This window comes from Oncorhynchus clarkii, chromosome 28, assembly GCF_045791955.1.
Source record: "Oncorhynchus clarkii lewisi isolate Uvic-CL-2024 chromosome 28, UVic_Ocla_1.0, whole genome shotgun sequence".
Classification (NCBI taxonomy): Eukaryota; Metazoa; Chordata; class Actinopteri; order Salmoniformes; family Salmonidae; genus Oncorhynchus; species Oncorhynchus clarkii.
Window position 1 is genome coordinate 12,912,187 of NC_092174.1, and position 27,573 is coordinate 12,939,759.

Below are 27,573 nucleotides of genomic sequence, written 5' to 3' on the forward strand. Positions count from 1 at the left end.
CTCTAAAACGACATTGGAGGCTGCTTATGGTAGAGTAATAAACATTCATTTTTCTTGCAACAGTTTGGTTGACATTCCTGCAGTCAGCATGCCCCCTCAAAACTTGGGATATTTTGTTACAACTGCACATGCTAGTAGCGTTTTCGTGTCCCCAGCACAAGGTGCACCTGTGTATGATCATGCTCTTTCATCAGTTTCTTAATATGCCACACCTGTCAGGTGGATGGATTATCGTGGCAAATGAGACATGCTCACTAACTGGGAAGTAAGCAAATTTGAGCGAAATACGTTTTTTGTGCATATGGAACATTTCTGGGATTATTTAACATGGGATGCCAAGTTACACATCAAAATAGTTAGCGTCATATTACGGTCATTCCTCCCCTTCACGCCAGGGCTGCCAATAATATGGTTGCTGTAAGAGTGACATAAATGGGTGGGGGGGGATTGGACCTGTGAAAAAACAATAGGTACCCACTTTCATGAGACACATTAATTGAATGGTTGCGACCACAGCCATAGCGAAAGATCATTTAAATCGTATTTTAATGCGTTTTTTCCTCCCTGCTCCATGTATTCAATGTGCAACATTTTGAAATGTGGCTGTTAAGTGCGGATTTACTTCCGGGCTATTATCAGATCCTTTTCTGTATGTTCCTAGACGGTGGTCAGCTGATGTAGATGAGTGTGAACAGCAGAATAACCTGGTGTGTGTGACCCAGAAATATCTCCGAGAATAAAGGGCCGTGAACCTAGGTGTGAGAGAAGACTCCGGTAAGATGATAATTATATTGAAGACAATTCTCAGAATATTTAACGGTAGAAACGGTATAGCTAGTTGAGCGTTTATACAAGCTAGGCAATAGTTAGCCAATTAGGCTGACTAGGTTCTGTCTATTTTGCTAGTTAATTACCTTGCCAACTAGTTCTCCTAGTTCTGCAGCTCAATAGTTGGTTAGCTCCCCATCGTATTTTTTCCCCAGGGCGAAGGTCAACCACCCACCAAAGTTACTTCTGAAACCATAACTAACGTCAGCTAAGGAGAATATCAACAATGTATGAACTTGTCGAGATGGTTAGCTATCTTTTCCGGTCAGGCAGGCAGACATATTGGGGCAATAAAATAGCAATTAAACCTGCTAAGTGACAGACCATGTCAGGGAACACCAACAACATTACCCTCTCTTGGATGGGAAATTAATTTGCTAATCCAGCTATGTGTGTGTCCAGTTAATAAGTAAAGCCATGTTGTGCTGGAATAGGGAAACTGTCTTGCTTTCTGTTCTACTGTAGTACTACTATACCAGGAAGTCACACACAGCTAGAATTCCAGGCATGTCTTTCATTTCATAGTATTCATACGCCTCATCATATTATAAACTATAACAAATGAATAATACATTATTTGGCATAATCAGGAAATTGTCTATTCCTTTTCCCAATACCAGAAACCCTCCATAATGAACCTGAAACCACACCCATAGTCATAGCTAGCTACTACTGGAGTTTTGTAACATTTACTAGCTTTAATAGTTACCATTATACATCTAACCTACCCAGCATGACTACTTTAGGATTTGTGTGTGTACATCACCGTTGTGACTGACTTATTCACCACTGTGGGATCCTTGATATCTGGGTAATTCAGAATCATCTTTATTCTACATTTGCATGTACCGGGAATTTGACCCGGTGGAATGTAATAGCACCTTCTCAATCAGACGGAGTTCGTTTTCACCATGGCCAGTTTGGACTAAGGAACAGCCACGATGATCGGAGGACTGTTCATTTACAACCACAAAGGGGAGGTCCTTATCTCCCGTGTCTACCGCGATGATATAGGGTAAGTGAGGTGGTAATTGGTTTGGGGAGTTTTTAAGGAGGTTCTATTACAATGCCGTCATAAGGGAAGACGGAGATGGGAAGTGGTGTCCACCTGGTTGGCTTGAAGTAAATTGGGGAGATTATTCTGTTAGGGGTTCAATGTAACTACGTAGGTATTGAACTTACTCCTTAGGTCATTAGCACAGTGCACCCACCAAACAAAATTACTGAGCTAATAGCTAGGCTATAATCATCTTGGGGATAATGGCTGTTGTATCAGGTCTTAGACAATGCAATATTTCTGCAGTAGCCAATGAGTGAACCCCTTTTTTGCATGAACTCTTTTGACTCATCATATACGCTGCTGTTACTGTTTGTCTATACTGTTGCCTAGTCACTTTATCCCTACCTAGATACAGTATGTACATACATCTCAATTACCTCGTACCCCTGCACATCGACTTGGTACTGGTACCCTGTGTATTTAGACAAGTTATGGTTAGTCGTTGTGTATTTATTCTTCTCGTTATAATTTTTCAATCATTTCCCTTTTTTCCCCCTCTGTTGTTGGGAAGGGCCCGTAAGTAAGCATTTCACTGTCAGTTTAGGAAGCATATTTGAACATTTGATTAGATTTTCTCACCCAGCTATCTAACCCCACCACTACATCTAGGGTTGATGATCTTGCTTGGCACTACAAAAATAATGCCAAGATTTTCCAGACACAAGATTTGTTGACGCATTCAAATTGCCTTAGATTAGACTCCACACTCTCTTAAATTCAACCACTATTGGTGGGAAAAGTAATTAATTTAACTAATTTAGACTGCATTTGGCGGTTTACTACACTGGTATGGCCTTTTAAACACCATGTTACTCTATCTGTGTACATGCACAAATGTCTTTGTACATTTTTGTCTCTTTCATCTCCTTTATATCATCCCTCTACCTCTTTATCCTTCTGTCATTTTCCTTCATCTTGGCCACTGTAGAAATAGGTAAGCGATGCACCAGCCTATCAAGCATGTCCCCTGACCCAAGGCAACCAATCAGTGACTCCCAACGCATGTCCTCTGACCCACAGCAACTACCTGATGACCCTTTCATCATGTCACCTGACATATCAGTGACCGAAGAACACAAACTCAATTACTGCAACCAACTAATGCCTCTGAGGTGCATCTACTGTCCTCCCCTTACCCACTAGTATCTCTTCCCTCCTTACTCGACATTGCTTTCTAAAAAAACAGATGGACAGACCCTGTTAAATGATCATGTATGGTACCCAGTGACCCTTCCGTCCCTATCTCCATCTCTCTTTGTCCACTCTCATGGGGAGAGGCTGGCTAGTGCTGAGTCTGTCTCTGCAGAGTCCCTCATCTAAAATTGGTTCCAGAGATTTGTATTTCTGGGAACTGGTTCCCAGAATCTGTACTGGTTTCAAATGAATAAAGGTATGATAAACTACGAAGCAGTAGCTTTATGGTCAATGTCAGTTTCACTGTCAAGCTCACAGAAGTTGTGGACCCTGCACCTGGGAATGTATTCCTGAATCTTGAACATCACTGATTGGGACTCCGCAGTCTTGTCTGGACATGCTGCCTCATCTGTAGTAAACCCTTCAGTTATTTATACATCCACACCAGATCTCTAAAGCACTCTAACTGTAACAGTATAGCTACCCGGGCTCGAACCAGGGAACCTCTGCACACAGACAACAGTCACCCACAAAGCATCGTTACCCATCGCGCCACAGACAAGTTAATATGTGCTGGCCTCAGCAAAGCGTACTATTAGGATGTTCGGAGGGTTACTCGTTTTTTTTGGGGGGGGTGGGGCGGCAATAGTCTTTAATATTCTACCAGGAACTTGAATGTCAAGTAGAAGGTCTGGAATAAAGAATATGGTAGGTAGTGTAGTTGACAAATGTATGACAGTTGACTATCCCAATGAAAGTCCCAGGGAGACCGTTGTACTTTAAACACACTACTGGTGTGTGTGTACTATTAACCAAGAGCGTATAGAGTTTTCTTTTGTTGTGATCAACTGCAGATGGAGGTACATCCTCTTCCACATTTACTCATAACATGAAAGCACTGCTTCTCTTCCTTGCTCTGTGTTGCCAACAAATTTTCAGGGTAAGTTGCTAGAGGCAGGTTGATTTGTTGCTAAATGACTTTGTGATGTCATTACGTAGAATACACAATAACGTTACGCAAATTGACTGGCCATCTCGGCAAAACATATGATTTGACATTTGTTCAGGTACAGACTCCCACTCTTCTGTACTTCTGGCTGTACAATTTGATTGAGACATGTTGATTGATGTTGTAAGTTCTGTTCAAGATCAAACATTCGTGACCATCTATATTCATTAGGTTTGGCTCGTCGAACCCGTACTACTGCTGCAGTCAGCCAACAATGATTTGCAATTTGCTGAAATTGCTGCTGGCCTGCTGCTGCCTGTGCACGAGCTGAGCGCCTGCTGCTGACGTCACTCGCAACGCATTTTTGCAGCCAGGCACGTGTGTTGTGACAGAGAATCGTTTTTGTGTCATTTAGACGGAGAATGTGTCCATTTTAGCATTTGAGTCACTTTTCAAAAGTTGCTAAAAGTTCCAAATACATTTTTTTAAAGTAGCTACATTTGTTGCTGGGTGCTGTTTGGAAAAAAAGTTGCAAAATCTATCAACAAAATTGCTAAATTGGCATCACAACTTGCTCTACCTTCTTTTCTCAGGCGCAACGCGGTGGACGCGTTCCGTGTGAATGTGATCCATGCCCGGCAGCAGGTGCGCTCTCCAGTGACCAACATTGCACGTACCAGCTTCTTCCATGTCAAGCGTTCCAACATCTGGCTGGCAGCGGTTACCAAGCAGAACGTCAACGCCGCCATGGTGTTTGAGTTCCTCTACAAGATGTGCGATGTCATGGCTTCCTACTTTGGCAAGATCAGCGAGGAGAACATCAAGAACAACTTTGTGCTGATCTACGAGCTGCTCGACGGTAACTGTGGCTAACCAAATTTCTCACTCTTATGCCATTTGAGATCTATTTTTCCTGTTCGGTTCCTCTCTTACCCTCTTCATCATTTGGTTTCTTTGTTTTGTGCAGAGATCCTGGATTTCGGGTATCCCCAGAACTCTGAGACGGGATCACTGAAGACCTTCATCACTCAGCAGGGCATCAAAGGCCAGGTGAGGATGAGGAGTATCTCCGTGTCACTGCCGTAACGCTCTGCAATGGGCTCTTTAGCAGAACTGTGGGCCATCTGTTTTTTGACTCTCTTCTTTTTCTTTCTCTGGGATTGTGGACACGGGCCGGATGCAGCATCAGGTAATGATGAGCCTCATTTGGTTTGGGCTGTTCTATTTGGGACATTAGGCCTGGTTGCAACCATACACTGTTTTCTTTCACTTGATATCCTGTTGATCTTTCTCTCTCTCTCCTTTTCCAGACAAAGGAAGAGCAGTCTCAGATCACTAGTCAGGTGACCGGGCAGATTGGCTGGCGTCGCGAAGGCATCAAGTATCGACGCAATGAGCTCTTCTTGGATGTGCTGGAGAGTGTCAACCTGCTCATGTCGCCTCAAGGTGAATGATGGTCATAACGCTTGAACGTAAACGGCCTACACAGTTGTCCTGTTGAATATGCTAAGAGGAAAAGTATCTAGGGTTGTAAGAGTAATGTTGTTTGTCATTGACCCTTTCAATTTTACCCCATCCAGGTCAGGTCCTGAGCGCCCACGTCTCCGGTCGTGTGGTAATGAAGAGCTACCTGAGCGGAATGCCAGAGTGCAAATTTGGCATGAACGACAAAATTATAATTGATAAGGCGGGTAAAGGCGGGGTCACTAATGAGGCGGGAAAGAGGTGAGTAAGAGTGGCTGTTTGGACAGAGCCAGGGTTGGGGGTAGATTCCATTTAGTTTCAGGAAGTATACTGAAATTGCACATTTCATGAGGAGAATTAGAAATTTGCTTTAGTTTCTGAGTTGAAAAGCAATTCACTCCAACCCTGGACAGAGCTTGACATTAAAGGGCTGGGGCTAAATATAAGACTTGTGCTACAGAATTGGATAAAGAATGTATTGTATTGAGTTTCAACTTTTTCAACTCAGACTGATGGGCAATTATGTTTATTCTGACTTAACCTTCTGTGTACAGTAGAATGTTGTTGTTGTTTCAGACAGTTTACTGCCCAAACTGTCAGTCCCTGGACTAAGACTTCTATTTACAGCTTTGCTTGAGGCTTACAATTAGTTTTCCTTTCAGTGTGTCTCCTTTCTTTCTCTTTCTGTGCTGTACCTCAGTGATTTAGGGGGAGGAGGAAGGTACTGTATTGATGTCTGGCCTTACCTCCATATGTCCCGCTGTCTTGGCTATCGTGTCATTTATGGTGACTGCTTTATTAAGCATTTGAGGAGGCTCCAATATTTACTGGTATTACTATATTCATTTGTGCTTCGGCAGTCAACTCGTGTGACTGCTAATTGATACAAATCTGACTAGCCTCTTCAAATCTTTAGTGGACTGCTCAATTGGTTGTTTATTTCTTAGTCATTACTGAGTGTTGTTTGTTTACCCGCTTGACCCTTAACCCTGACCCCGTCTTTGACAGTGATGGAAATGGTTAGCATCCACAGGGTTGCTGTGTTGTGGTATCCACGGTGTCCCTTTTAATGTGTGTGTATTGAGTGTGTTTCTGTGGTGTTGTATTAGGATGTGGGGCATGTAGAGCAGTGCATTTATGTTTGGTTTGTGTGTTCGTTTGAGTGTGTCAGTATGACCGGGTGGGTATGCGCGGATAGACGTTCAACTCTCTTCTCCCTCTGCCCCTGTAGTACCAGTGGAAAGCAATCTATAGCCATCGATGACTGTACGTTCAACCAGTGTGTGCGTCTCAGTAAGTTTGACTCGGAGCGCAGCATCAGCTTCATCCCTCCGGATGGAGAGTATGAGCTCATGAGGTAAGTGTGTCACAGGCTAAGCTTCAAAACTATATTGACCCTGTGCATGTGCTCGCATGTTTTGTATTGGTCTGTATGCATTGTGTCCAATGATTGAGCCATTCCCCCCTGCGTGTGTCTGTTTGACACGAGTTGTGTGGTTTTACCCCTGCGTCTAGATACCGAACCACTAAAGACATCATCCTACCTTTCCGAGTCATTCCACTGGTCCGGGAGGTGGGCCGCACCAAGCTGGAGGTCAAAGTGGTCATCAAGTCCAACTTCAAACCCTCGCTACTGGCCCAGAAAATTGAGGTAGTTATTTGGCCTCTTCAATTATTTTTTTTGATTGTGGTGTTCTGTCACTTTGTTTGAAACTGGTCTTTCATGCGATCTTGGGGTACATTGTACTCTTTTTGAAGTTAGTATGTTTTGTATCATAACCCTTTGTTTATGCTCGGTCTGTTAATTGTAGTTGTTCTTACAAGTTCCTGTTTAGTCTGCTGCATGAGACTTTATCATGTTATGACTTGTTTACCGTTGCTCCAGGTGCGCATTCCCACGCCGCTCAACACCAGCGGTGTCCAGGTGATCTGCATGAAGGGTAAGGCCAAGTACAAGGCCAGCGAGAACGCCATCGTATGGAAGTGAGTTATGTCAATCATCTCCATCACAGTACCCCCTTTTTCAATTTTGAATGGCCCTTTCCGATGTTGAATGTCTGTTTCCTACATGGAGGATTAAGCGCATGGCTGGGATGAAGGAGTCTCAGATCAGTGCTGAAATCGAGCTGCTGCCCACCAACGATAAGAAGAAGTGGGCGCGTCCTCCCATCTCCATGAACTTTGAGGTATGGCTGCAGGCACACGCAATGATCATTTTGAGCATTTCAGCTTACCGTATTAAAATGCAGTTGCATACGACTCCTAACCTGGATATCTTTGTCCCCCTCAGGTTCCATTTGCCCCCTCTGGGCTGAAGGTGCGCTACTTGAAGGTGTTTGAGTCCAAGCTGAACTACAGTGACCATGATGTTATCAAATGGGTGCGCTACATTGGCCGAAGTGGCATCTACGAGACTCGCTGCTAATGTTAGCGACCGGTATACCAAGCAATCTCCCTCTGTTCCTCTGTCCGCCATCTCAATCTCTCCCCTTTACTCAATGTTGGGGATGAATAAAAATGTTTTTATAACGCACAGATGTGAAACATAGTTTTTTTTTTTAAACGAACTGGTCCTGTAGAAAAGACAGTTTGTGGTCATACGCACAGAATACAGAAAGGCCTGCACACAGTCTATGCTCCCAATTCACTGCTTTAATGACAACGTATTACTCTGAAACAGATCTTCGCCAGGTCCGTGTTACAGTCCAGTCTGCAGTTATAGGGTCAAGGTCTTTGAAGTGACCCGTTGTTTTTCGGGTCCATCTTCTTTTAGCTAACTAGTTCCTTTCTCTCCTTTGAACTGCTCTGTCTGATCGCATGTGAGCTTATTGAGAATTCACTGTTTCGGTGAGTGGGACTCATCCTGATCACAAGTGGCTTAGCTCTGACCTGCCCTTGTGGTAAGGTCACATTGCCTTAACTGGCTCCTTGTTTGTAAAATCCGATCATGTAACGAGCACCACCTCTCGTCTTTGTTTTCACTGGACTACTTGGGATTTGTACACGCACTTTCTCTGTTGGGTTGCAATGTACATGAACACGTGCTAGTGAAGGATTGTGTTCCAGGCCGACTACATTGTTGTCGTTGCATTGCATCAACCAAAGATTATGCGCAGTCGGGGATCAGATTGCTATATGTGGTTACCGGAGGTGATAAACACCTATCTAGGCATGTGAAATCAAGCCATGTGGCCATGAGGGGATCTGATTAAGCTGGCACCGGGTGCCCCGTTCAAAGCGACGTATGTCAAGCACTTGGAGTAATGACTTATGAGAAACCTTGATATACAGTGGGGCAAAAGTATTTAGTCAGCCACCAATTGTGCAAGTTCTCCCACTTAAAGATGAGAGGCCTGTAATTTTCATCATAGGTACACTTCAACTATGACAGACAAAATGAAGAAAAAAAATCCAGAAAATCACTGTAGGATTTTTAATGAATTTATTTGCAAATGATGGAAAATAAGTATTTGGTCAACAAGTTTCAATACTTTTATATACCCTTTGTTGGCAATGACGGTCAAACGTTTTCTGTAAGTCTTCACAAGATTTTCACACACTGCTGGTATTTTGGCCCATTCCTCCATGCAGATCTCCTCTAGAGCAGTGATGTTTTGGGGCTGTTGCTGGGCAACACGGACTACTTCCAACTCCCTCCAAAGATTTTCTATGGGGTTGAGATCTGGAGACTGGCTAGGCCACTCCAGGACCTTGAAATGCTTCTTACGAAGCCACTCCTTCGTTGCCCGGGATCATTGTCATGCTGAAAGACCCAGCCACGTTTCATCTTCAATGCCATTGCTGATGGTAGGCTTTGTTACTTTGGTCCCAGCTCTCTGCAGATCATTCACTAGGTCCCCCCGTGTGGTTCTGGGATTTTTGCTCACCGTTCTTGTGATCATTTTGACCCCACGGGGTGAGATCTTGCGTGGAGCCCCAGATCGAGGGAGATTATCAGTGGTCTTGTATGTCTTCCATTTGTTAATAATTGCCCCCACAGTTGATTTCTTCAAACCAAGCTGCTTATCTATTGCAGATTCAGTCTTCCCAGCCTGGTGTAGGTCTACAATTTTGTTTCTGGTGTCCTTTGACAGCTCTTTGGTCTTGGCCATAGTGGAGTTTGGAGTGTGACTGTTTGAGGTTGTGGACAGGTGTCTTTTATACTGATAAGTTCAAACAGGTGCCATTAATACAGGTAACGAGTGGAGGACAGAGGAGCCTCAAAGAAGTTACAGGTCTGTGAGAGCCAGAAATCTTGCTTGTAGGTGACCAAATACTTATTTTCCACCATAATTTGTAAATAAATTAATTCAAAATCCTACAATGTGATTTTCTGGATTTTTTTCCCTCATTGTGTCTGTCATAGTTGAAGTGTACCTATGATAAATTACAGGCCTCTTCTTTAAGTGGGAGAACTTGCACAATTGGTGGCTGACTAAATACTTTTTTGCCCCACTAAGTGCTGCATCTGCCTTCCCTAGGAAATGTTTGTATACATTACGGAAAAGGCATCATGCCGCCTTGTTAACAACCTGGCGGCGGCGATTACTGTTCGATTTAAGATTAAAATCATCCATGGATTTGACAAATTCCACAAGGTTATGGTTGAAGTTTTATTTATTTTTATTCCATTGACATGTTCCCTGGGATCTCATGCCTGCACATTCAGGAACTAAACAAACTCAACCCAAACAATGTACTTAAAGCCAGGTACATTTTGTATCTGACAGGTAGTGAAAGGTTAGTACTGGCTTCTTACATATCAGAAAACTCTTGCTACCAGAGAGAGAGAGATATATATATATATATATATAGACATGCCCTAATGAGAAGCAGTATTTTAATGGATTATATCATCCCTTATAATGTATAGACAATCCAACATGGTTACGATAATATGCTTAAAATAATTATATAGGAAATAAAACCACCTGCTTTGCTGCCACAAAGACTAGCAAGGGTTGGGTCAACAGCCAAAATCAAGGGATCCCAACAACAGGAGGGAGATATGTAACCGGGATAAAATTGTATTACGTATGTAGTCATTTTTAAAAGGAGGTCTCGTTATTGCACACAAGTGTTTGGGTTCAGCTAGAACCTCCTGAAAACAAGTTCTCTTGAGCCCTACTGAACAAGATCCAGTTCTTTAGTTAAATGCTGGGCACTATGCTTTGAAAACCTCTGTCCAACGACTGACCTCGAGTGAGACCAACTATTAGTATTATTATAATGTGCAAAAAGGTCAAGCTGAGTCCATGGATGGAGGACATCGAGATGCCTACACATACTAGCAGTTTACACACTCACATAAGCAAACAAACACTCCGAGGGGGAATCCTCAAGGGACTGATGGTTACTATATTCAGATAATCTGTGGAGGAATGCAACAGTGCACCGAAGACAAAACTGAATTTCCCAATAAACTCATGGGTAACTAAAAATCTACCCACTAAGGTTATAACATCCTGAGTAGGAAGCGTGCATCAAAATAATATCTATAAATGTTCCTATCGGTGAGAAATGCAACATCGGCTGTCAAAAAATAATTCTGCATTAACCCCCCTCTGACTGATGTGGTACAGTACAAATTAAATGGACACCAGCAATTTAAAAAGGAGTGAAAAAATGAAGTGAGGGACAACGCTATACTGATGATTGGTTGGAGGGGCTTGAACGTTGATACTGTCGATGGACCGAAGAGCAGGATTAACAAACGCGAGAAATGGGAGCCCTAACCTTCGTCAGACTCGTCATCATCCTCACTGACGGTGTATCCCCGTGCAGCACTGTGGTGGGGTGAGGCCAAGGCCTTGTTTAAGAAGGGCATGCGGAAGACGGGGGAGGGAGAGCGCTCACGGGTGGGACTGCTGCTGGGACTCTGCCTTGGGCTGATGGCCTGCAGCATCCGGCCCCTGCCCTCCTTCAACATGTGCTTCTACAGAGAAAGAGAAGGTGGCATGTCAGTCAACATTACAAGTTCATTGGTTGTTCTTAGGCTGTAGAACAAATTAGGCCGTGCACACTGATCTATAGCACGATACAAATCCTCCATGGAAAACCACACTCATCACTATATTATTGCCCAGAGCAGGAAATTAGGATTGCCACAAAATACACCAGTCTACTTTACACCACACAGAAAGAGAGAACAGAAGCTCTCTCACCAGTGCTCCCTCGGGGCCGAACATCTGCAGGAAGTTGCCGATGAACTCCCGGGACTTCTCCTCCCACCTCTGAATGAGGTCGATGCTCTTGTTCTCCACCTTCTGCACAAACTCTTTACTCTTCTCCTCCACGTCACGCACCTTCCTCTTCACCTTGTCCACACGCTCCTGCAGGTGGTACTTCTTCTCCTGAAAGACAGGGGGGCACAGTGTCAAATCCAGACCTTGGCGAGCAAGGCTGCACTAGACTAGTAAAAATGTCTTAGCAGCTTTCATTCAACTACTTACTCTACTGTCCTCTGACAAATAGACCGATGGCTACCTCAACTTGAGTCATAACTAGCAATAGTTATCACATGATCACCACAACTAATAATGATGAAGTGTTAACGCACATTTATGAAGCTGACGTTGAGCTCTTTTGCAGTGTAGCCGCGTTGCAGGTTGCGTCTCACGTACACGTCGTAGTCGCGGACGATGCGTGTGATGATGTCCGAGGTGGAGATGCCCTCCGTCCGCTGGGTGGGCGCAAACATGCCTGTAGGCACAAGGGGTCAAAAGGGTCATCGTGACAGACACAGGATACCAGGACGTTCATGTTTGTCATTCCTGCTGGTTGTCATGGTACCCACCCGCCTCCTTGATGTGCTTGTAAACGTCATCCTGGCCTGCTGATGTATATGGGATGTCGTCATGGGCAACAAAGTCGATCTGGTGGGTTATCGGGGTGAATGAGAGACGGATGACATCACACACAAAATATAAACCACAGTTAAAGTGTTGGTCCCATGTTTCATGAGCTAAAATAAAAAGATCTCCAATTTTCCATACGCACAAAAAGCTTCTCAAATTTTGTGCATCAAATGTTTACATCCCTGTTAGTGAGCCTTTGCCAAGATAATCCATCCACCTGACTGGTGTGGCATATGAAGAAGCTGATTAAACATGATAATTACACAGGTGCACCTTGTGCTGGGGACAAAAGACCACTAGAATGTGCATCACAATACCACATACGTCTCCAGTTGAGGGAGCGTGCATCTGGCATGCTAACCGCAGGAACACCAGAGCTGTGGCCAGAGTTGAATGTTAGTTTCTCTACCATAACCCACCTCCAATGTTGTTTTAGAGAATTTGTCAGTATGTCCAACCGGCCTCAACTGCAGACCGACCACGTGCAACCACACCAGCCCAGGACCTCCACATCCAGCTTCTTCACCTGCAGGATCGTCTCAGAAGAAGCCACCCGGACAGCTGATGGGTTTGCACAACCAAAGAATTTCTGTACAAACGGTCAGAAACCGTCTCAGAGAAGCTCATCTGCGTGCTCGTTGTACTCACCAGGGTCTTGACCTGACTGCAGTTTGGTGTCAAAGCCGACTTCAGTGGGCAAATGCTCACCTTCAATGGCCACTGGCACATTGGAGAAGTGTGCTCGTCACGGATGAATCCCGGTTTCAATTGTACCTGGCAGACAGTGTGTATGGTGACGTGTGGGCGAGTTGTTTGTCCATCGTGGTGGTGGGGTTATGGTATGTGCAGGTATAAGCTGCGGACAACGAACACAATTGCATTTTATCGATGGCAATTTGAATGCACAGAGATACCGTGACGAGATCCTGAGGGCCAGTGTCGTGCCATTCATCTGCCGCCATCACCTCATTTTTCAGCATGATAATGCATGTCCTAAGGAGCTGTACACAATTCCTGGAGGCTGAAAATGTCCCAGTTCATCCTCGGCCTGCATATTTACCAGACATGTCACCCATTGAGCATGTTTGGGATGCTCTGGGTTGACATGTACAACAGCATGTTCCAGTTACCAGCAACTTCGCACAGCCAGAGGAGGAGTGGGACAACATTCCACAGGTCACAATCAGCAGCCTGATCAACTCTATGTGAAGGAGATGTCGCGCTGCATGAGGCAAATAGTGGTCACACCAGATACTGACTGGTTTTCTGATCCACGCCACTACCTTTTATGTATCTGTGACAAACAGATACATAATCTGTATTTCCAGTCATGTGAAATCCATAGATTAGGGCCTAATGAATTTATTTCATTTGAATTTATGAACTGTAACTCAGTAAAATCATTGAAATTGTTGCATAATATATTTTTGGTCAGTGTACATACTCTCAGACCAATCAGCATGTCAATGCTTTCCATTCCCCCCATCCCTCTAACTTTCTTTCCCTCTCTCGTGCTCACTCACTCGGTGCTTGGTGAGGAATTCGGGCGTCAGCGTCCAGGGAGCGTTCCTGACGACCTCGTCCACGTAGCGGCAGTGGCTGACTGCATCGTAGCGCTCATCCTCGTTCATCACTGTGAACCCCTTGAACTTGTGCGTCAGGTCGTCACTACACACTGAGACGGGATGAAGAGAAGCACAGAGGTTCAGGGAAATCGAATACACAATTAGTCCTAGTACTTAATTAAGCACCATCTATGTAAAGTTAATTCTCTGAAAAAAAAATGATGCTGAAGAACCAAATGGACAGACAGTGACATGTTAAGAGGAAAGGTTGACACGCACACAGCCAGAGTGAGACACTCACCGCCCACAATGAGGTACGTGTTAGGGAAGAGGCCCTTGGCCTGCATGAGTGCCCGGGCGTGGCCTGAGTGGAACACATCAAAGATGCCATCTGCATAGACCCGCACTGGCCTATGAACTGTGGGAGAAAGGAGGGATGTGCTGGTGATGACAGTCAATCACAAGTCACTTCATTAGCGCAACATTCTATACCCCTCAAACTCAACTTGAGTCTGGACCTTGAAGCCAGTTCCACTACATTTTTTTCATTGTTCCCCTCTAATCAGGGACTGATTTAGACCTGGGAGACCAGGTGTATGCAATTCATTATCCAGCAGAACAGACAGTGGAGGAAAAAGTAGCTTAATAGAAAATGACTCAAGTAGGGTGTAATCCCAGAAAAGCAGCAGGCTCCCGACCCCGTGGGGTAAGAGTTGAATACCCCTGTTCTATAAATTTTCGGAACGGTACATTTGGGGTGAGAGGTTGTTTTTGAGTGAGTATAAGACCGTGAGTGCGCGCGCGACTCACATGGAGTTCCCCTCTTGGCCTCCTCCATGCTGACTCGCAGGTATGGAGTGTCCTCAGCCGACTCCAGCTCATCAGCAAAGGAGGCGGGATCTTTTAAACCCTAGTGTAGGAACACACATTACTACAATGAGGTTTTCCTTCATAAGAATCATTTGACTCTCTTGCCTCTCTTACCCAACACATAGAAACTCCCCATAAACAAAGTCTGCGCACACACACAGACCCACAAAGCCTCTTCCTCACTCACCACGGTGGATTTTGGGACTTTCCCTGGCCGCTCTACCTCCTCGGATTCTCCCTTGGATCCATCTCTCCTCCTCTTCCTGGACAGGCTTGACCGGATTGAGCTGTGGGCCTCCATCCAAGGGCTGAAAGGGCAAAAGTCACGTGGTCACACCAACCACCATCTTGCTTAGAGAGCAAAAGTAATCACTTGCAGTTTTGATACTCTCAAACAGAATGTGTTGTCTACGTGGAAGAACAACGTTAACCAGTACCAGGATGTGCAAATAAGTCATCTTGACTCTACTGAAGGTCACATAGGCTTATTTCGTACAAATTGAGAGATAGGACTCGCTGCAGAGAGACAATTCTCATCCAATTACCTTGGTGAATTCCATTCAATTATTGGCCACAGGGTGGCGTTAATCCACGACCCGGGGGCAGGCAGGTCAGGTGGTGTGTTTCTGCGTTTGCCGCGTCGAATGGTACCGTTACCAAATAACCTGTGCATGTCCTCGGTGAACACATTCACTTGGATTTAAAATCACCCACACTTTCAAATCGACACTTGCCTCTGTTCAGGTTTAATGCTCGGATTTATGTTGAAATAAGAAATGCCTTTTTTTTTTTAAGGAAATAGCTTTGCCCCGCCTCATTCCAGAAATTCCTTCGCAATAACATTGAGGGTTAAAAAAAAAGTTGGACCGTCGGTTTTAATAATCTTTAGTCAAAAAGTACTACTGGATTAGGTATCTGGTGTGCATGTATTAGGCTATAGTTTCACAATCAACAGTGTGGTTGCATACCTTTGCGGCTCAACCTTTATTGGATAGCTGGCACAGTTTAACAGTGTTTCAGAGATTTACATTTGCATGTCATGTCTGAAATTAGTAGCTATTTGATCAAGGGTGATACTCTGGCAATTCCATGGTACCGGAAGTACGCTTTCACTCCGACGTTTCACTTTGAGATGTATGCCAAACAAAAAACATTGATTTCAAAGTTGTTGTTTTTAAATCATAAAACGGTATTAACAAGGACTACTTCGAACGATTTACACATAATAGTTCACAAAAACATATTTACTGGAAGAACTGTGCAGATGCAACATTTGGTAAAACAATTAAGGTAAAATATCCCGCGAAAAAAATCTGGAAACACGTTTTCCAAATATCTGCTCCAAAGTTGCCTGCAGAAAGAATGGGGTGTCAGCTATGACATGACAAATATTTTGTCAATTGAAATTGATTTACATCTGGTAACGGTATTCCATTATTTGTCCCTAATCTGTACTATACAAAAATGAGTTATTATGGATATGAATATCACTATTCTACATAGCTACACAGAAGGTAAAAATATGCAATATCCTTATTTTGCATATTTGGGTATTATTCTACACACTGGCTATCATTGTAATGAGTTCCGCCTCCAAACAAGATCACATTTGGTGGGTACCGACCAGACCAAATCTGAAACAATCATAGATGTCTGTTTCACAAGTTTGGACATCACAGCATCGCTCAGTAGAGTAGGAGTACAGTAAATATGTTCAGCATAGTAGATATTGTATGTTCAGTACAGTATACTGTACTCTACCTTTTTTTTAATGTACTGTCCAAACTTGTGAAACAGACATCTATGATTGGTTCCGATTTGGCCCGGTCAGGGCGGACTGACCAAATTTCAGCTACTTTTCAACTTCCATGGAGGTTCGGTGTCGATCGGTGCTCAGTGGGGGAGGATGCTGGTTACAGTAAATGGAAAGAGGGTAGGTGTCATGGTAGATGTCAGTAAGAGCCGGGAGAGGTGACATTAACTGAACTGAGAGAGAGAGAGAGAGAGAGAGAGGAAGAAGGAGAGGGAGGGGTTGTCCAGACTGTTCAGTTATGCTTTGACCACCAGACAACAGTCAGAGGAAGAAAATAACAAAAACAGTTCTGAGCTGAACATAACAGTATGCCAGTGGAAGGGAGGACAGTAAGAAGGTGAACTATGGGAAATCAATCATTGTAGCCAATTAAATTGCAGTAATTCTGTTACTAATTAATAAACAAACTTGACATCAGTAAAAACACAAACTAATTGGTAGAGCTACCTTTACTTGTTACTATAAACTTTCATTATCCTTCCTCATGAGGGAGAGAAATTATAAAATATCTTAAAGATATGGTATGTGGGTTTTTTTTGGTAACAAAATTACAAGGCAAAGTTTCTTATGTACTTCTTCGGGATCGGTGTCCCGTCCATGGGACGGTTAAGCTAACGTAGGCTAATGTGATTAGCATGAGGATGTAAGTAACAAGAAAACTTCCCAGGACATAGACATATCTGATATTGAGCAAATCCGAGATGGTAGCCAATCAGTCTGTCCGTTTGTATGTGTGATCCTTGAGATTTTGAGAGTTTTCATGTTCTAATGACCCTGATCCTGTTTACAGAAGTAAATCTTTTTGATGTGAAGGTGGACGCTGTATATAACAACTATGATTTTTAGATCTCAGTCTCTATTTTGCGAAATTTACTTGTACAAAAATATTGGATTGAGAAGGCCTTTATTTTCTTCCACAACTTTCTGGAGTTGGAACTCGCCAAGTCACAGGCATGATACACTAGCACAGGATGCTGTGCGGTGAAACACAGCTCCCCATTCATTTCAATGGAAGGAAAGCGGTGAGAAGTGGAGAGGGCGGGGTCCTTTGGGCGGTGCAAAGGTGGTGACCGCTGGGCGATTGACCAATCATACAGAGTGGTTCCCATGATGAATTTGACGCTATGCGACCCAAGGCTGGAGACTTTCTTCAGCAAAGATGGCTGACAAAAATACCAGGATGGAAGCAAATGTAAGTGATTATAACGTCATAACAAATCATGCAAAAAATGTACAGTTGACAGGAATATGTTAGTTAATGTAGAGAAAAACGATTATGCATATATTTTAATCATAAAGTTAATTTATGAAAATCATGATTTAGCTAGCTAGCTGACTAGCTAACATAAGCCAGATAGCTGGCTAGCTTTATTTGTGTTGTGACATGAGTACGAAATTGTAATTCTGGTTGTTTAATGTTTTAGGGACTCCTGAAACAACCAGCAAACCAGGCTGCCGTCTTGTGAAACAGTGGATGTAAAGAATCTAGCTAGCTCAAGCATTTACTGCAAATTGAATGTACAAATGTGTATGCTTGCCTTGCAGATAGATGAAATAGCGTAACTACCTATGTTCTTGCTTATTGTGCCGTGGAGGATAAAAATACCGGTATGACTGTGTATCTAGCCAATCTGTGTATTTATTTGTACCTTTATTTAGCTAGGCAAGTCAGTTAAGAACAAACTCTTATTTTCATTGACGGCCTAGGAACAATGGGTTAAACTTACAGAAAGCAAATCATTTCTCAAACAAAATGTGACGATATTAGTGGGCAGGGGTCTTTACTTCAACATGATTGTGTTTTGATGCATTTCTAATACCGTGTAAGACTTTTTCTGGTAGATGTTTTCTAAGACCCCTTTTCAATCTGTTATACCACAAATCAAAGCCTTTGCTTATTGAAAAATGTATATAATAGGCCTTAATTAATTAAAGAGACTCATCTTTCATTTGACACCCAATTTGACATGCTCTTATGAAGTTCACATGTTGGTGCTCATGGATCCTTTCAGATTAAAATCCCCACATGCAGTTTGCAAAAGTCATAGGCTATTTGTAATGTTAGCTGGTGCCAAGCTGCAATGGCTTAAACACAATGTTCCCATAACTCTTTACCCGTGTGTGTCTTCCACGGATTCAGTTACTTTGGAGTACTAGTATTATTCTATTCCAGTCTACAGACATTATCTTCTAGCAAAGTGTGTGTGTCACACTGTATGTGTAACTGCCAAAATAAAGGAAACACGTGAGTAAATGAGGGATACAAAGTATATTGAAAGCACGTGCTTCCACACAGGTGTGGTCCTAGAGTTAATTAAACAATTCACATCCCTTCATGCTTTGGATCATGTCTAAAAATTCCCAGTTGCCCATTGTTTTTGTTACCATGGCTAGAAGAAGAGATCTCAGTGACTTTAAGGGGAAGAGGGGGGTGTTAACGTGTGTGTCAGTCACCAGATCTCAATTGAACACTCATGGGAGATTCTGGAGCAGTGCCTGAGACAGCGTGTCGCACCACCATCAACAAAACACCAAATTGTGTCATTTCTCATGGAAGAATGGTGTTGCATCCCTCCAATGGAGTTACAGGCACTTGTAGACTCTATATTAGTGGTCACCAACCTTTTGAGTCAAGATCACTTTGAGTCAAAATGCATGCCAAGATCTGCCGCTCTGATTTTTTATTAAAATGACTTAAAATGTAAGCCTATGCAACATTAACCAATTAAAAACAGTACTGTAGCAATGAGGTTTGTGCAGTAAGCTATAGGCCCAATACATGATTACTGCATACTGGCTTGGCTTGAATTTACCTGCCAATGCATTGTTGTTCGGGACATTTAAAAAAAAATATATATATTCCAAAATTTGAGGTAGGCTATATGATCACACCGGAAATAGATCCATTGTTGTATTACTTGTTAGGCACAGCTGAGTGAGCATACATTTACATGATTTGCTTTTTATTTTACTGGGCTGATGGTGCCTGCATCTGATGGTCAGTCTTAGCGGAGGGAGAGAGCAGCAGACTGAGTGTCCGTCTCAACATCCCTCCACTGACACTGACCAAAAAGGGACACGGTCTTCCAGCTGATGGCGAAACTCTAGTCGCACTGCATTATTTCTGCCTCATGCACAAAATCATGTTGTTACTCCTATGAACAGAGAAAGTGAAATATTGCTCAATATTTTTTTTAAAGACCCAAGCTGCTAATAATAACAACGCAAGCCTATCGATACACTTTCCTACTCATCCGTTACTGTTTACTGTGCTTGTTGTAGCACTGAGTGGAAATAGGAAGAACTTGCATTTTATGGCTTGAATACAAAGTGTTGACAGTGCTGAGTAAGAACTCACTCCCAAACTCACTCACAAACTCCCAAACTCAAACTCACTCACAAACTCCCAAACTCACTCACAAACTCCCAAACTCACTCACAAACTCCCAAACTCACTCATAAAAGCAACAGCTCTTTGCTGTATTTGTTGACAGTCGCTCTCTAGTCATGGTTTAAACGTTTTGAAATCTCCCAGTATCCATTTTGCCGTAGCTTTCTTTTATGCCTGCTACATTACTGCAGACTCAGTCATCTGAGCAATCTGATTGGCCAGCGGTAGCATAGTGCACTTGCTTTCCTCTCCAGGCCCACCGGGAAGGCAGAGTTTGTACCTTCAGACACATGAAATGGCAACAGCTTGCCTACCCGGCACGCAGGACAGCTGAATTGGCTGCACCTACCACCAACAGCCCAAGACTAATAAAAAATAAATAAATAGAACCACGCGGCTTCATTGGGTTTTTTATAGAAATGTTTGGCGATCGACTAGAAATGCCTTGGAGATCGACCGGCCGTTCTGGTGGCTTAACACCCTATTAAGGCACTGTTAGTGTTCCCTTTATTTTGGCAGTTACCTTCATCTGTTTCACACACTTTGCTAGAATATGGTCTCTGGTCTGTAGACTGGGAAATAATGCTTGTTAAATCACTAACCACTAGCTACTAACTGATCCCATGGAAGGCTCACTGATCTACACCAATTGATTGTCAGTGATACAAGAGAGAAAGGTGGCTAGGGGTTTTCACACAAAGCTTTAGTTTAGCTGATAGTGACCTCATAGGGCAGCTGTAGTCTTAAACAGTCGTTCATCTCTTAGGTTGCCATGAGTCACCATGCAGACAGACAGATTCCTTCTCTGACTCAGATTTGACAAGCCAACAAAGTATGCAGATAAGTAACCAGCTGTACTTGACAAGTACAACCCTCTGGAAACTAAATCAGTGGGCGGATTCGATTATGCTGAGGCGCGGGGCACTGCTCCATTGCCCGTAACGTGAACGAGCAAAAGAGGGCGTGCGGGCCCAACAGTCATGGTGCTTTCAAGACAATCGGGAGAAAAAAATAAGAATCGTGACGTCAGTGATCTTCAGCACGGAAAATCTGTTCTAAAAAGTAGGCCCGGGTTCCCGACTAGGAATTACGCGTAGGATGACAGTTTAAACTAATTTTCCCATTCGGAGTTCGTTTTTTTCCCCGAGTTCCCTGTTGTCGTGAACGCACTGAAATCAGAGATTTCCAAGTTCCCAGTTATTTTGAACGCGGCATTATACTCAGATAACTAAAAAAGACATCATTCACGTACTTACCCTTCTGTGCTTGGGATTTGCAGTGTAGAAGTAGCTAACGTTACTGCTGAAAGCAATCTAGCTCATAGACAGTGTGCTAGGGAAATATTTTATAGCTACCTAACGTTACTGCCAAGTTGGTTTGTTCTCTGTTGCTTGCTAACTGTTGGTTAATAACGCTAAATTCATTAACTAGCTAGCTAGAACAGTGCACCCAACACTCAGGTAATGTTAGTCCAATGTCTCGAACTGTGCCACCAGCTCGATAGGAAGAGGACGCGCATTGGTTAGGGAGTAGACTAACAGATGGATTATCAACAGAGTATTTCTAGCTAACTAATGCAGTCCTCGGAATGACAGTTTACTTCACAGGAACTACAACAACCGGGACACGTTTCCAGGAAATGACGTACATTTTAAAGGGTGCCTGACATTTCCGGTAAAAACTCTTCAGTTAGAGAGGAAGATGCGAAGCGAGATGTTACTCTCGCCAAAACCTGGCAAAAATAAGCCCAATACCTAAATTTATCGCCTGCCTTCCAGCACAAGTATAGGTAGCAGCGTCCCAGACCAGACTGGTCTCAGATTAGTGGGTGTGTCAAAAGGGGGTGCTGCTTGATTTCGAAACGCCAACTCCTTTCCATACACCCATACCAAAGATTTTTACAACTAAACTAATATTTATTTATTTACTTACGTTTGAGTAAATACTTTAACACTTTTCTTTCTTAAAACTGCATTGTTGGTTAATTAACAGCTTGTGAATAAGCGTTTCACTGTAAGGTCTACACCTGTGGTATTCGGCGCATGTGACAAATAAAATTGGATTTGCTAGACCACAGCCTGTCATTTCAAATGAGAACAAATTAGTCCTAGTGGGCAGAGCCAAGTACGAACTAGCGAGATCCTATTGGCGCGTTCTAGCTACATTTACATATTTCCGTCAGTTAACGTCTACTCTGTGAAGTGCGCGTGTGCAATAACTCAATTTGCCTTTACACTCTTTCTAAACAACGCACTTTTTTAACACCTTGGCATAAGGGAAATTATACAAAACCTCAGATACTAGTTTGGGGAACAGATAACTTTATTGAGATTAAATGTTTTATCGATGAGACAATTTAGTAGAATGTCTTCTCCCACTGCCGGCAACCGGGCTTCCTCTCACTACCACATTTGATAGTGAGTGGAAACGCCAAGCGGATGCTTCACATTTATACATCCGGTGAAATATTTCTCATTGTTCTATCTGTGCGCATACTCCGGTCGCCAAATGGGGACCACTGAGGTATAGATTGGGACGCAACTACTCCCTTATCTTTCTGCCTTTGGGACAACGACTCCCAATGTTAGGGCGGAGACATCAGCATCTCGTCATTATATACAGATTTCTGTTTATTTTTTTGCATGGCCCGATGCCCCGGTTGGGTGAAGATTTCGCTTAATGAACAATATAATGGTCTAAAATAATTCAACTCCACTCACCCGGGACAACAGGCCATGAAAAACGAGCCCTCCCTCTGCGGTGTAGAGAACTGACCACAGTGTAGCAACCAATTATTTATTTGTACACACTAGACCTGCCCCCCCCCCATTTAAAACAATATTTTGAAAGCTATAGAAATGCATTTATTAATGTACAGACACCTTAATGCATACTTTTAAATTATATTATGTGAGCTAAACAAAAAAAATATAAAACATTTATCTTAATGTATAGTTTGTATAGATTACTAATGTTACGGTCCCCACTACAACAAATAAATAATTTAATATATTTAATTTGGTCTTTTAAACATTTAATTGATGCAAGAATTCCATTAATTCCGTTGGGGGACTGCTCCTACTGGGGAGTGCCAATATATGGCATTAACAATCCAGGGTTTATACACATTACTGGTGGCAACGAACTGGGAGTGGATGAGGCTAAAGAGTTTATTCTCTACTCAGGCAAATACATTTTCAGGACACTACACTAGCTAGTATACTACACACATGCAAAGATGTGTATTTATTCTGGGTGATATGTATCATGCATAAGAAATGCAGACAAAATAATGTACTAATGATCTTTTATTCATTTCTCTCATACATTGCCAGCATATTTTATGCAGTCAAACAACCAGGTGGTCATTTACATCCAGCCCTTAATCTTTACTTCTAAAACACTGGTTTAGCAAAGATAATTACATTTTATCCAGTAAGCGTGAGCCTTGAGCCATTTCTGTCAACTTGAGGACAGGACAATGTCAGATCAACTATCTAAGTATGAAGATGACCTCATCTTACTTTTGCTGATCCATATTCAACTAACTGTGGACCAGATGACAACACCAAAGCCTCAAGAAAAGGCAGGGCAAATCAATAGAGACAAAATTGAGATAAAGTAGATGAGGACTAGACAGCAAACTGAAGATGCAAAAAAATAGGACTGCTTATTATCATTATGTACCACTAGTTTCTACTATTGAGTTGTTCTTTTGCCATGAGAATTATATCCGGTTTCATATCTGGTGCTTAGACTTGTGTTGAACTTCTTCCCAGTCCAACCAAGGCATTTGGTCGTACTACCAAAACGGAACATTTTCAAAGCAAACATAACATTTCTTTCAATATACTAAATTAAAGTGGAAATTGTATAGTTCATATTACACAAAAATTATAATAAAGTGGTGGCAAATAAGACTTCCAAAAAGGACAACCGAAAACAGAAACAAAGCTCATGATTCCACAAGATGGCCAACTTGCCTGAGATTGACAGAACACATTACCTTATTATTTCAGAAAACCCACTACTGGAATGCAGCTTATGGCTTTTGTGTGCTGTAAAGTGTTCACCTTTATCATTTAAGACAAGGAAGGAATGACTTGATAGAGCTTGCCAAAAGTAACCAGCAAGACAAATAATATAGAAAAGGCCAAATAAAAGACAAATTAAGAACAAAAAGTCACAAAAAGTGCAAGATAGTGGCTCATCCTCCTTGGCCTAGCTTTGTGTAGCTTAAGAAGACTGAGAATGTTGAGTGAAGGATAATGGGATGTCACAGATCAGAGACAAGAGGTGTTTCTTGGTTGGCCAGATACTGAGTGGAATGGATGGGTTGGACATGTCATCCTACATGCCCATCCGAATGCTCTGAATGATCTGGAAGATAGCTGTGGAGAGAAATTGAAATGTTAAGAAAATAAATCACTGGAGTTCATGGTCAAATAAACTTGGAGTCAAAGAATCTCTTGAATGACACTAGAAAACCCTGACCTGGAAAAAAAGCATTTTAATGGGTTTTAATTCACGGATGACAGCAGTCGTTATTGAAGCTCAGAACACAGCTGGGAACTGACCAGAATGTTCCGCCAGAATTGTCTACGTCACCCATTTTCTTATTTTTTTTCTAATTTGCCAGTGTGACTATATCCCTCCTTTCCTGCAAGGTATTAATTTAGATTTCCAAGGTGACTAATGTAATTGCTCAATTATGTTCTGATGGAATCTCTGAAAGGGTTGCCAAACCCACTGACTACTAAAAGCTTGCATTGGACAAACAGTGGGAGGTAGTAAAGCAAAATGTCAAACCAGACCACACAGAAACAGAACAGATTATCTGACCCAGGAAAAAAGAGAAACAGTCTTCAACAGTTAGCTGGCGGAGGTCCTAGAACACTTATCAAAACTTGTGTCCTTCCCCATTATTAGCGGAGGTGGGCAACAAGCATGTTGATATTGCCTGTTAAAGGCAAACATTGACAAAAAGATGTGTAAAAAGGCTGACAAAACCCTAAGGCTGTTACAAGAGACTAACAACCCCCTCAAGGGACCACTTATTGGTTTAAATACTGCAAAAACTTTGTACGGTAAAGTTATGAAATCTGTTTTCAGACTCAGGTTTCGCCATCAGCTCGAAGATGGTGTCACCTTTTTGGTCAGTCTTACTCTTAGCGGAGGGGGCAGAGCTGAGGGATGGTCCGACAGTGAGAAGCGGGCCCTCCGATGCTCTCCCTCCGCTGAGACTAACCATCAGATGCTGGCACAGTCAGTCCAGTAAAATAAAGAAAGCACATTATTTCAATTTATGCACACTCAGCTGTGCCTCACAAGTAATACAACAAATTATCCTATACCTCAAGTTGAAATACAATTTTTTTTATTATTTGAGAAGAATTCAAGCATAGCCAATAATGTATTGGGCATATAGCCGCAAACAACCTCATTGCTACATAACTGTTTTTAATAGGTTACTGTTACATAGGCTTATGTGTTTAAGTCATGTGTTAAAAAAAAAATAAAATAAAAAAAATTCTGAGCGGTAAATCTCTACCTTCATTTTGACTCAGAAAGTTATCCAATCTCAGAAAGGTTTGGGGACTACAAGGATCAGACAGGTAAGCAATATGGTTTCATCTGGCCTTATGACAAGCTCAGTAAAATGTTGGATACACCCATCCAATCCTTTTAGATCAACAAATGTGTCTAGGACATGGGATGGGCAAATGGCGGCCCACGGTGCAATTTCAAATTTGGTTGTGCATCAGCAGTTTCTCTCTTGTTAAGTCAGTCACTGATAAGTCAGTCAATTAGCCCATGTCAGCTACATTTTTTTTAGATTGCCAAGTTAGTTTTGAACCAGCTATCTATACTTGTTATCGTGGTCGAATTACTGGCAGGTCCTCATTGATTTTGTTAGTCAGTCTCACTCAGATATCATATTAAAAACATCTCTCCACCCTATGGCAAAATGTGTAGAATTGCAGCATAGATTATTTAAAACTTCAATTTTCTCTACACCCCAAATTCCTCTCCTCTGTCAAGAGAGGGGAGCCATTCAAATGTTTTGCTTGCAATGTGGGACAGGGGGAGAATATGGTGATCAATTTCAGAGCTGTTCATTGTCACTGGCAAATTAGTAAAAGTCAACACAACTCACCTGATCCACACACAACAAAGATGAAGAGCGCCAACAGCCAGGGTCCCACGGCTACCTTATCATCCTGAGGGTTTCTCTGTGGAACCAAATACAGTACACGTCATGCTATCGTGTCAAAAGTAATCGTTACAAAAAAGTTTTGAAACTGCAGTAAAAGTGCAGTAACTGCAGACGACTGTGGTATTTTGGACGTAGTTACTGCACTTGTACTACACTAACTGTTACACTACAAAATGACTGTATTAAAAATATTTATATTTGCAGCATACTGCTGTTAAACTGCACTTTGACTGCAGTCACTATACTGTATCATATTGGTCAAACATGCATACCTCTAAAAACCGTAATCAGAAACATACAGCGGTTTAAATAAAAATGTAACTCAACTTGGCATGATGTAAAAAATGTACTTTCATGGATACTATTAACGTTACAGCTGACCAAAGATTGACAGCATGAGCTGTTGGCACCTGGGCTAGAAACATTGATATATGTGAATATAAAAATAAAAAGCTAGCAAACAATCAGACAATTAAGCGTTTGCCTTTGACTAATTTACGCAGCGTTAACATATTCCTTAACTCGTTCGCAAACCGAAATAAATAAAAAAAATAGTAAAAAAATGTTACCGTGGATTTGGATACGTTGCCTCTTTGCGTGATATTCTTGCTGTGTTTTTCGTTGGCCATACGAATCCTCTGTTTGGCGACCATCTTCCAAATAAGTAGGTTATTAATTATTTTTACAATAAGTTGGGAATGTGAGTGATATGGTTAATATGCCTCACTTATGTACTGCTGGCTCTAGTCTAGAGTGCCCACTTTTTAAAAAGGAAGAATAATAGCAGCGCAAATGTCTACGTATACAAATCTTAACCCCGCCCACACAGGAAGACCGCATTTCGAACTTGCAATGTTTATTTGGTATATCTTTCCGCCGCCCACTGTGTGGCAATATAGTTCTTCCCACTTCGATCATTCTACAGTAGCATTTACAATACTGCCTTTGCTCGTGCAGTTTCGGTCCTTGTGTTTATGTATAATTCCTATTTCCTTGACCAAGTTCACAATGCTAGTTCTTCAACTATTTCGACTTTGATGTAGTAAAAGCAAACCTAATGCACTTGACTTGGATGATATTTGGCATTTTATTAGGATCCCATTAGCTGTTGCAAAAGCAGCAGCTACTCTTTCCGGGGACACATAAAAATTACATAATAAAGAACATTATTAGACAACTCAATAACAGAACTACATCAACTAAAAAACAAGGCACACGTAGCCTACATATCAGTACCAATACATACACACAAACTATCTAGGTCAAATAGGGGAGAGGTGTTGTGCCTTGAGGTGTTGCTTAATCTGTTTTTTGAAACCAGGTTTGCTGTTCATTTGAGCAATGCATTGACAATTACATTTTAATTTCAGATTTCAGTACTGTCTTTATTCTTGTATAGGGGGGGATGTAAGGTAGGTTAATGAT

The 27,573-nt window shown here is 42.3% G+C and overlaps 3 protein-coding genes across 5 annotated transcripts; 1 reads left to right on the forward strand and 2 right to left on the reverse strand.

Moving 5' to 3' along the window:
- Positions 1–551: 551 nt before the first annotated feature.
- Positions 552–7,968, forward strand: LOC139387002 (AP-2 complex subunit mu-A-like). 2 transcript variants are annotated; one of them, XM_071132940.1, is made up of 12 exons: positions 552–774; positions 1,707–1,843; positions 4,565–4,830; positions 4,939–5,021; positions 5,282–5,417; positions 5,552–5,696; positions 6,136–6,156; positions 6,667–6,792; positions 6,951–7,086; positions 7,321–7,418; positions 7,510–7,621; positions 7,726–7,968. In XM_071132940.1, the coding sequence occupies exons 2-12, from the start codon at positions 1,770–1,772 to the stop codon at positions 7,858–7,860; spliced, it is 1,332 nt and encodes a 443-aa protein (XP_070989041.1). In that variant the 5' UTR covers positions 552–774; positions 1,707–1,769; the 3' UTR covers positions 7,861–7,968. The 2 variants fall into 2 exon arrangements, with proteins under 2 accessions (XP_070989041.1, XP_070989042.1); XM_071132941.1 differs by lacking the exon at positions 6,136–6,156 and having other exon boundaries at positions 559–774; positions 1,722–1,843.
- A 2,061-nt stretch (positions 7,969–10,029) lies between these two features.
- Positions 10,030–21,569, reverse strand: LOC139387214 (choline-phosphate cytidylyltransferase A-like). 2 transcript variants are annotated; one of them, XM_071133289.1, is made up of 10 exons: positions 21,188–21,540; positions 16,570–16,713; positions 14,915–15,035; positions 14,668–14,767; positions 14,159–14,275; positions 13,816–13,967; positions 12,232–12,310; positions 11,995–12,137; positions 11,600–11,788; positions 10,035–11,370 (listed from the first exon to the last, which is right to left on the reverse strand). In XM_071133289.1, exons 3-10 carry the CDS (start codon positions 15,026–15,028, stop codon positions 11,167–11,169), a joined length of 1,098 nt encoding a protein of 365 aa, XP_070989390.1. In that variant the 5' UTR covers positions 15,029–15,035; positions 16,570–16,713; positions 21,188–21,540; the 3' UTR covers positions 10,035–11,166. The 2 variants fall into 2 exon arrangements, with proteins under 2 accessions (XP_070989389.1, XP_070989390.1); XM_071133288.1 differs by lacking the exon at positions 16,570–16,713 and having other exon boundaries at positions 10,030–11,370; positions 21,188–21,569.
- Positions 21,570–23,221: 1,652 nt separating this feature from the next.
- LOC139386978 (stress-associated endoplasmic reticulum protein 1-like) lies at positions 23,222–26,997 on the reverse strand. Its single transcript, XM_071132899.1, has 3 exons — positions 26,718–26,997; positions 26,089–26,164; positions 23,222–24,322 (listed from the first exon to the last, which is right to left on the reverse strand). Exons 1-3 carry the CDS (start codon positions 26,799–26,801, stop codon positions 24,282–24,284), a joined length of 201 nt encoding a protein of 66 aa, XP_070989000.1. The 5' UTR covers positions 26,802–26,997; the 3' UTR covers positions 23,222–24,281.
- Between the last annotated feature and the right edge of the window lie 576 nt (positions 26,998–27,573).

Bases quoted from the DNA above. Each gene is read 5' to 3' on its own strand.
- LOC139387002 (XM_071132940.1), top strand. From the start codon at position 1,770: ATGATCGGAGGACTGTTCATTTACAACCACAAAGGGGAGGTCCTTATC. The intron at 5,022-5,281 runs GTGAGGATGAGG...CTCCTTTTCCAG, and splicing joins AGCAGGGCATCAAAGGCCAG to ACAAAGGAAGAGCAGTCTCA. The intron at 5,697-6,135 runs GTGAGTAAGAGT...GCTGTACCTCAG, and splicing joins ACTAATGAGGCGGGAAAGAG to TGATTTAGGGGGAGGAGGAA.
- LOC139387214 (XM_071133288.1), bottom strand. From the start codon at position 15,028: ATGGAGGCCCACAGCTCAATCCGGTCAAGCCTGTCCAGGAAGAGGAGG. The intron at 12,138-12,231 runs GTGGGTACCATG...TTGTGCCTACAG, and splicing joins CAAGCACATCAAGGAGGCGG to GCATGTTTGCGCCCACCCAG. The intron at 11,789-11,994 runs GTGCGTTAACAC...CCTGTCTTTCAG, and splicing joins TCAACGTCAGCTTCATAAAT to GAGAAGAAGTACCACCTGCA.
- LOC139386978 (XM_071132899.1), bottom strand. From the start codon at position 26,801: ATGGTCGCCAAACAGAGGATTCGTATGGCCAACGAAAAACACAGCAAG. The intron at 26,165-26,717 runs GTAACATTTTTT...TTGGTTCCACAG, and splicing joins GCAACGTATCCAAATCCACG to AGAAACCCTCAGGATGATAA. The intron at 24,323-26,088 runs GTGAGTTGTGTT...TTCTCTCCACAG, and splicing joins CTTTGTTGTGTGTGGATCAG to CTATCTTCCAGATCATTCAG.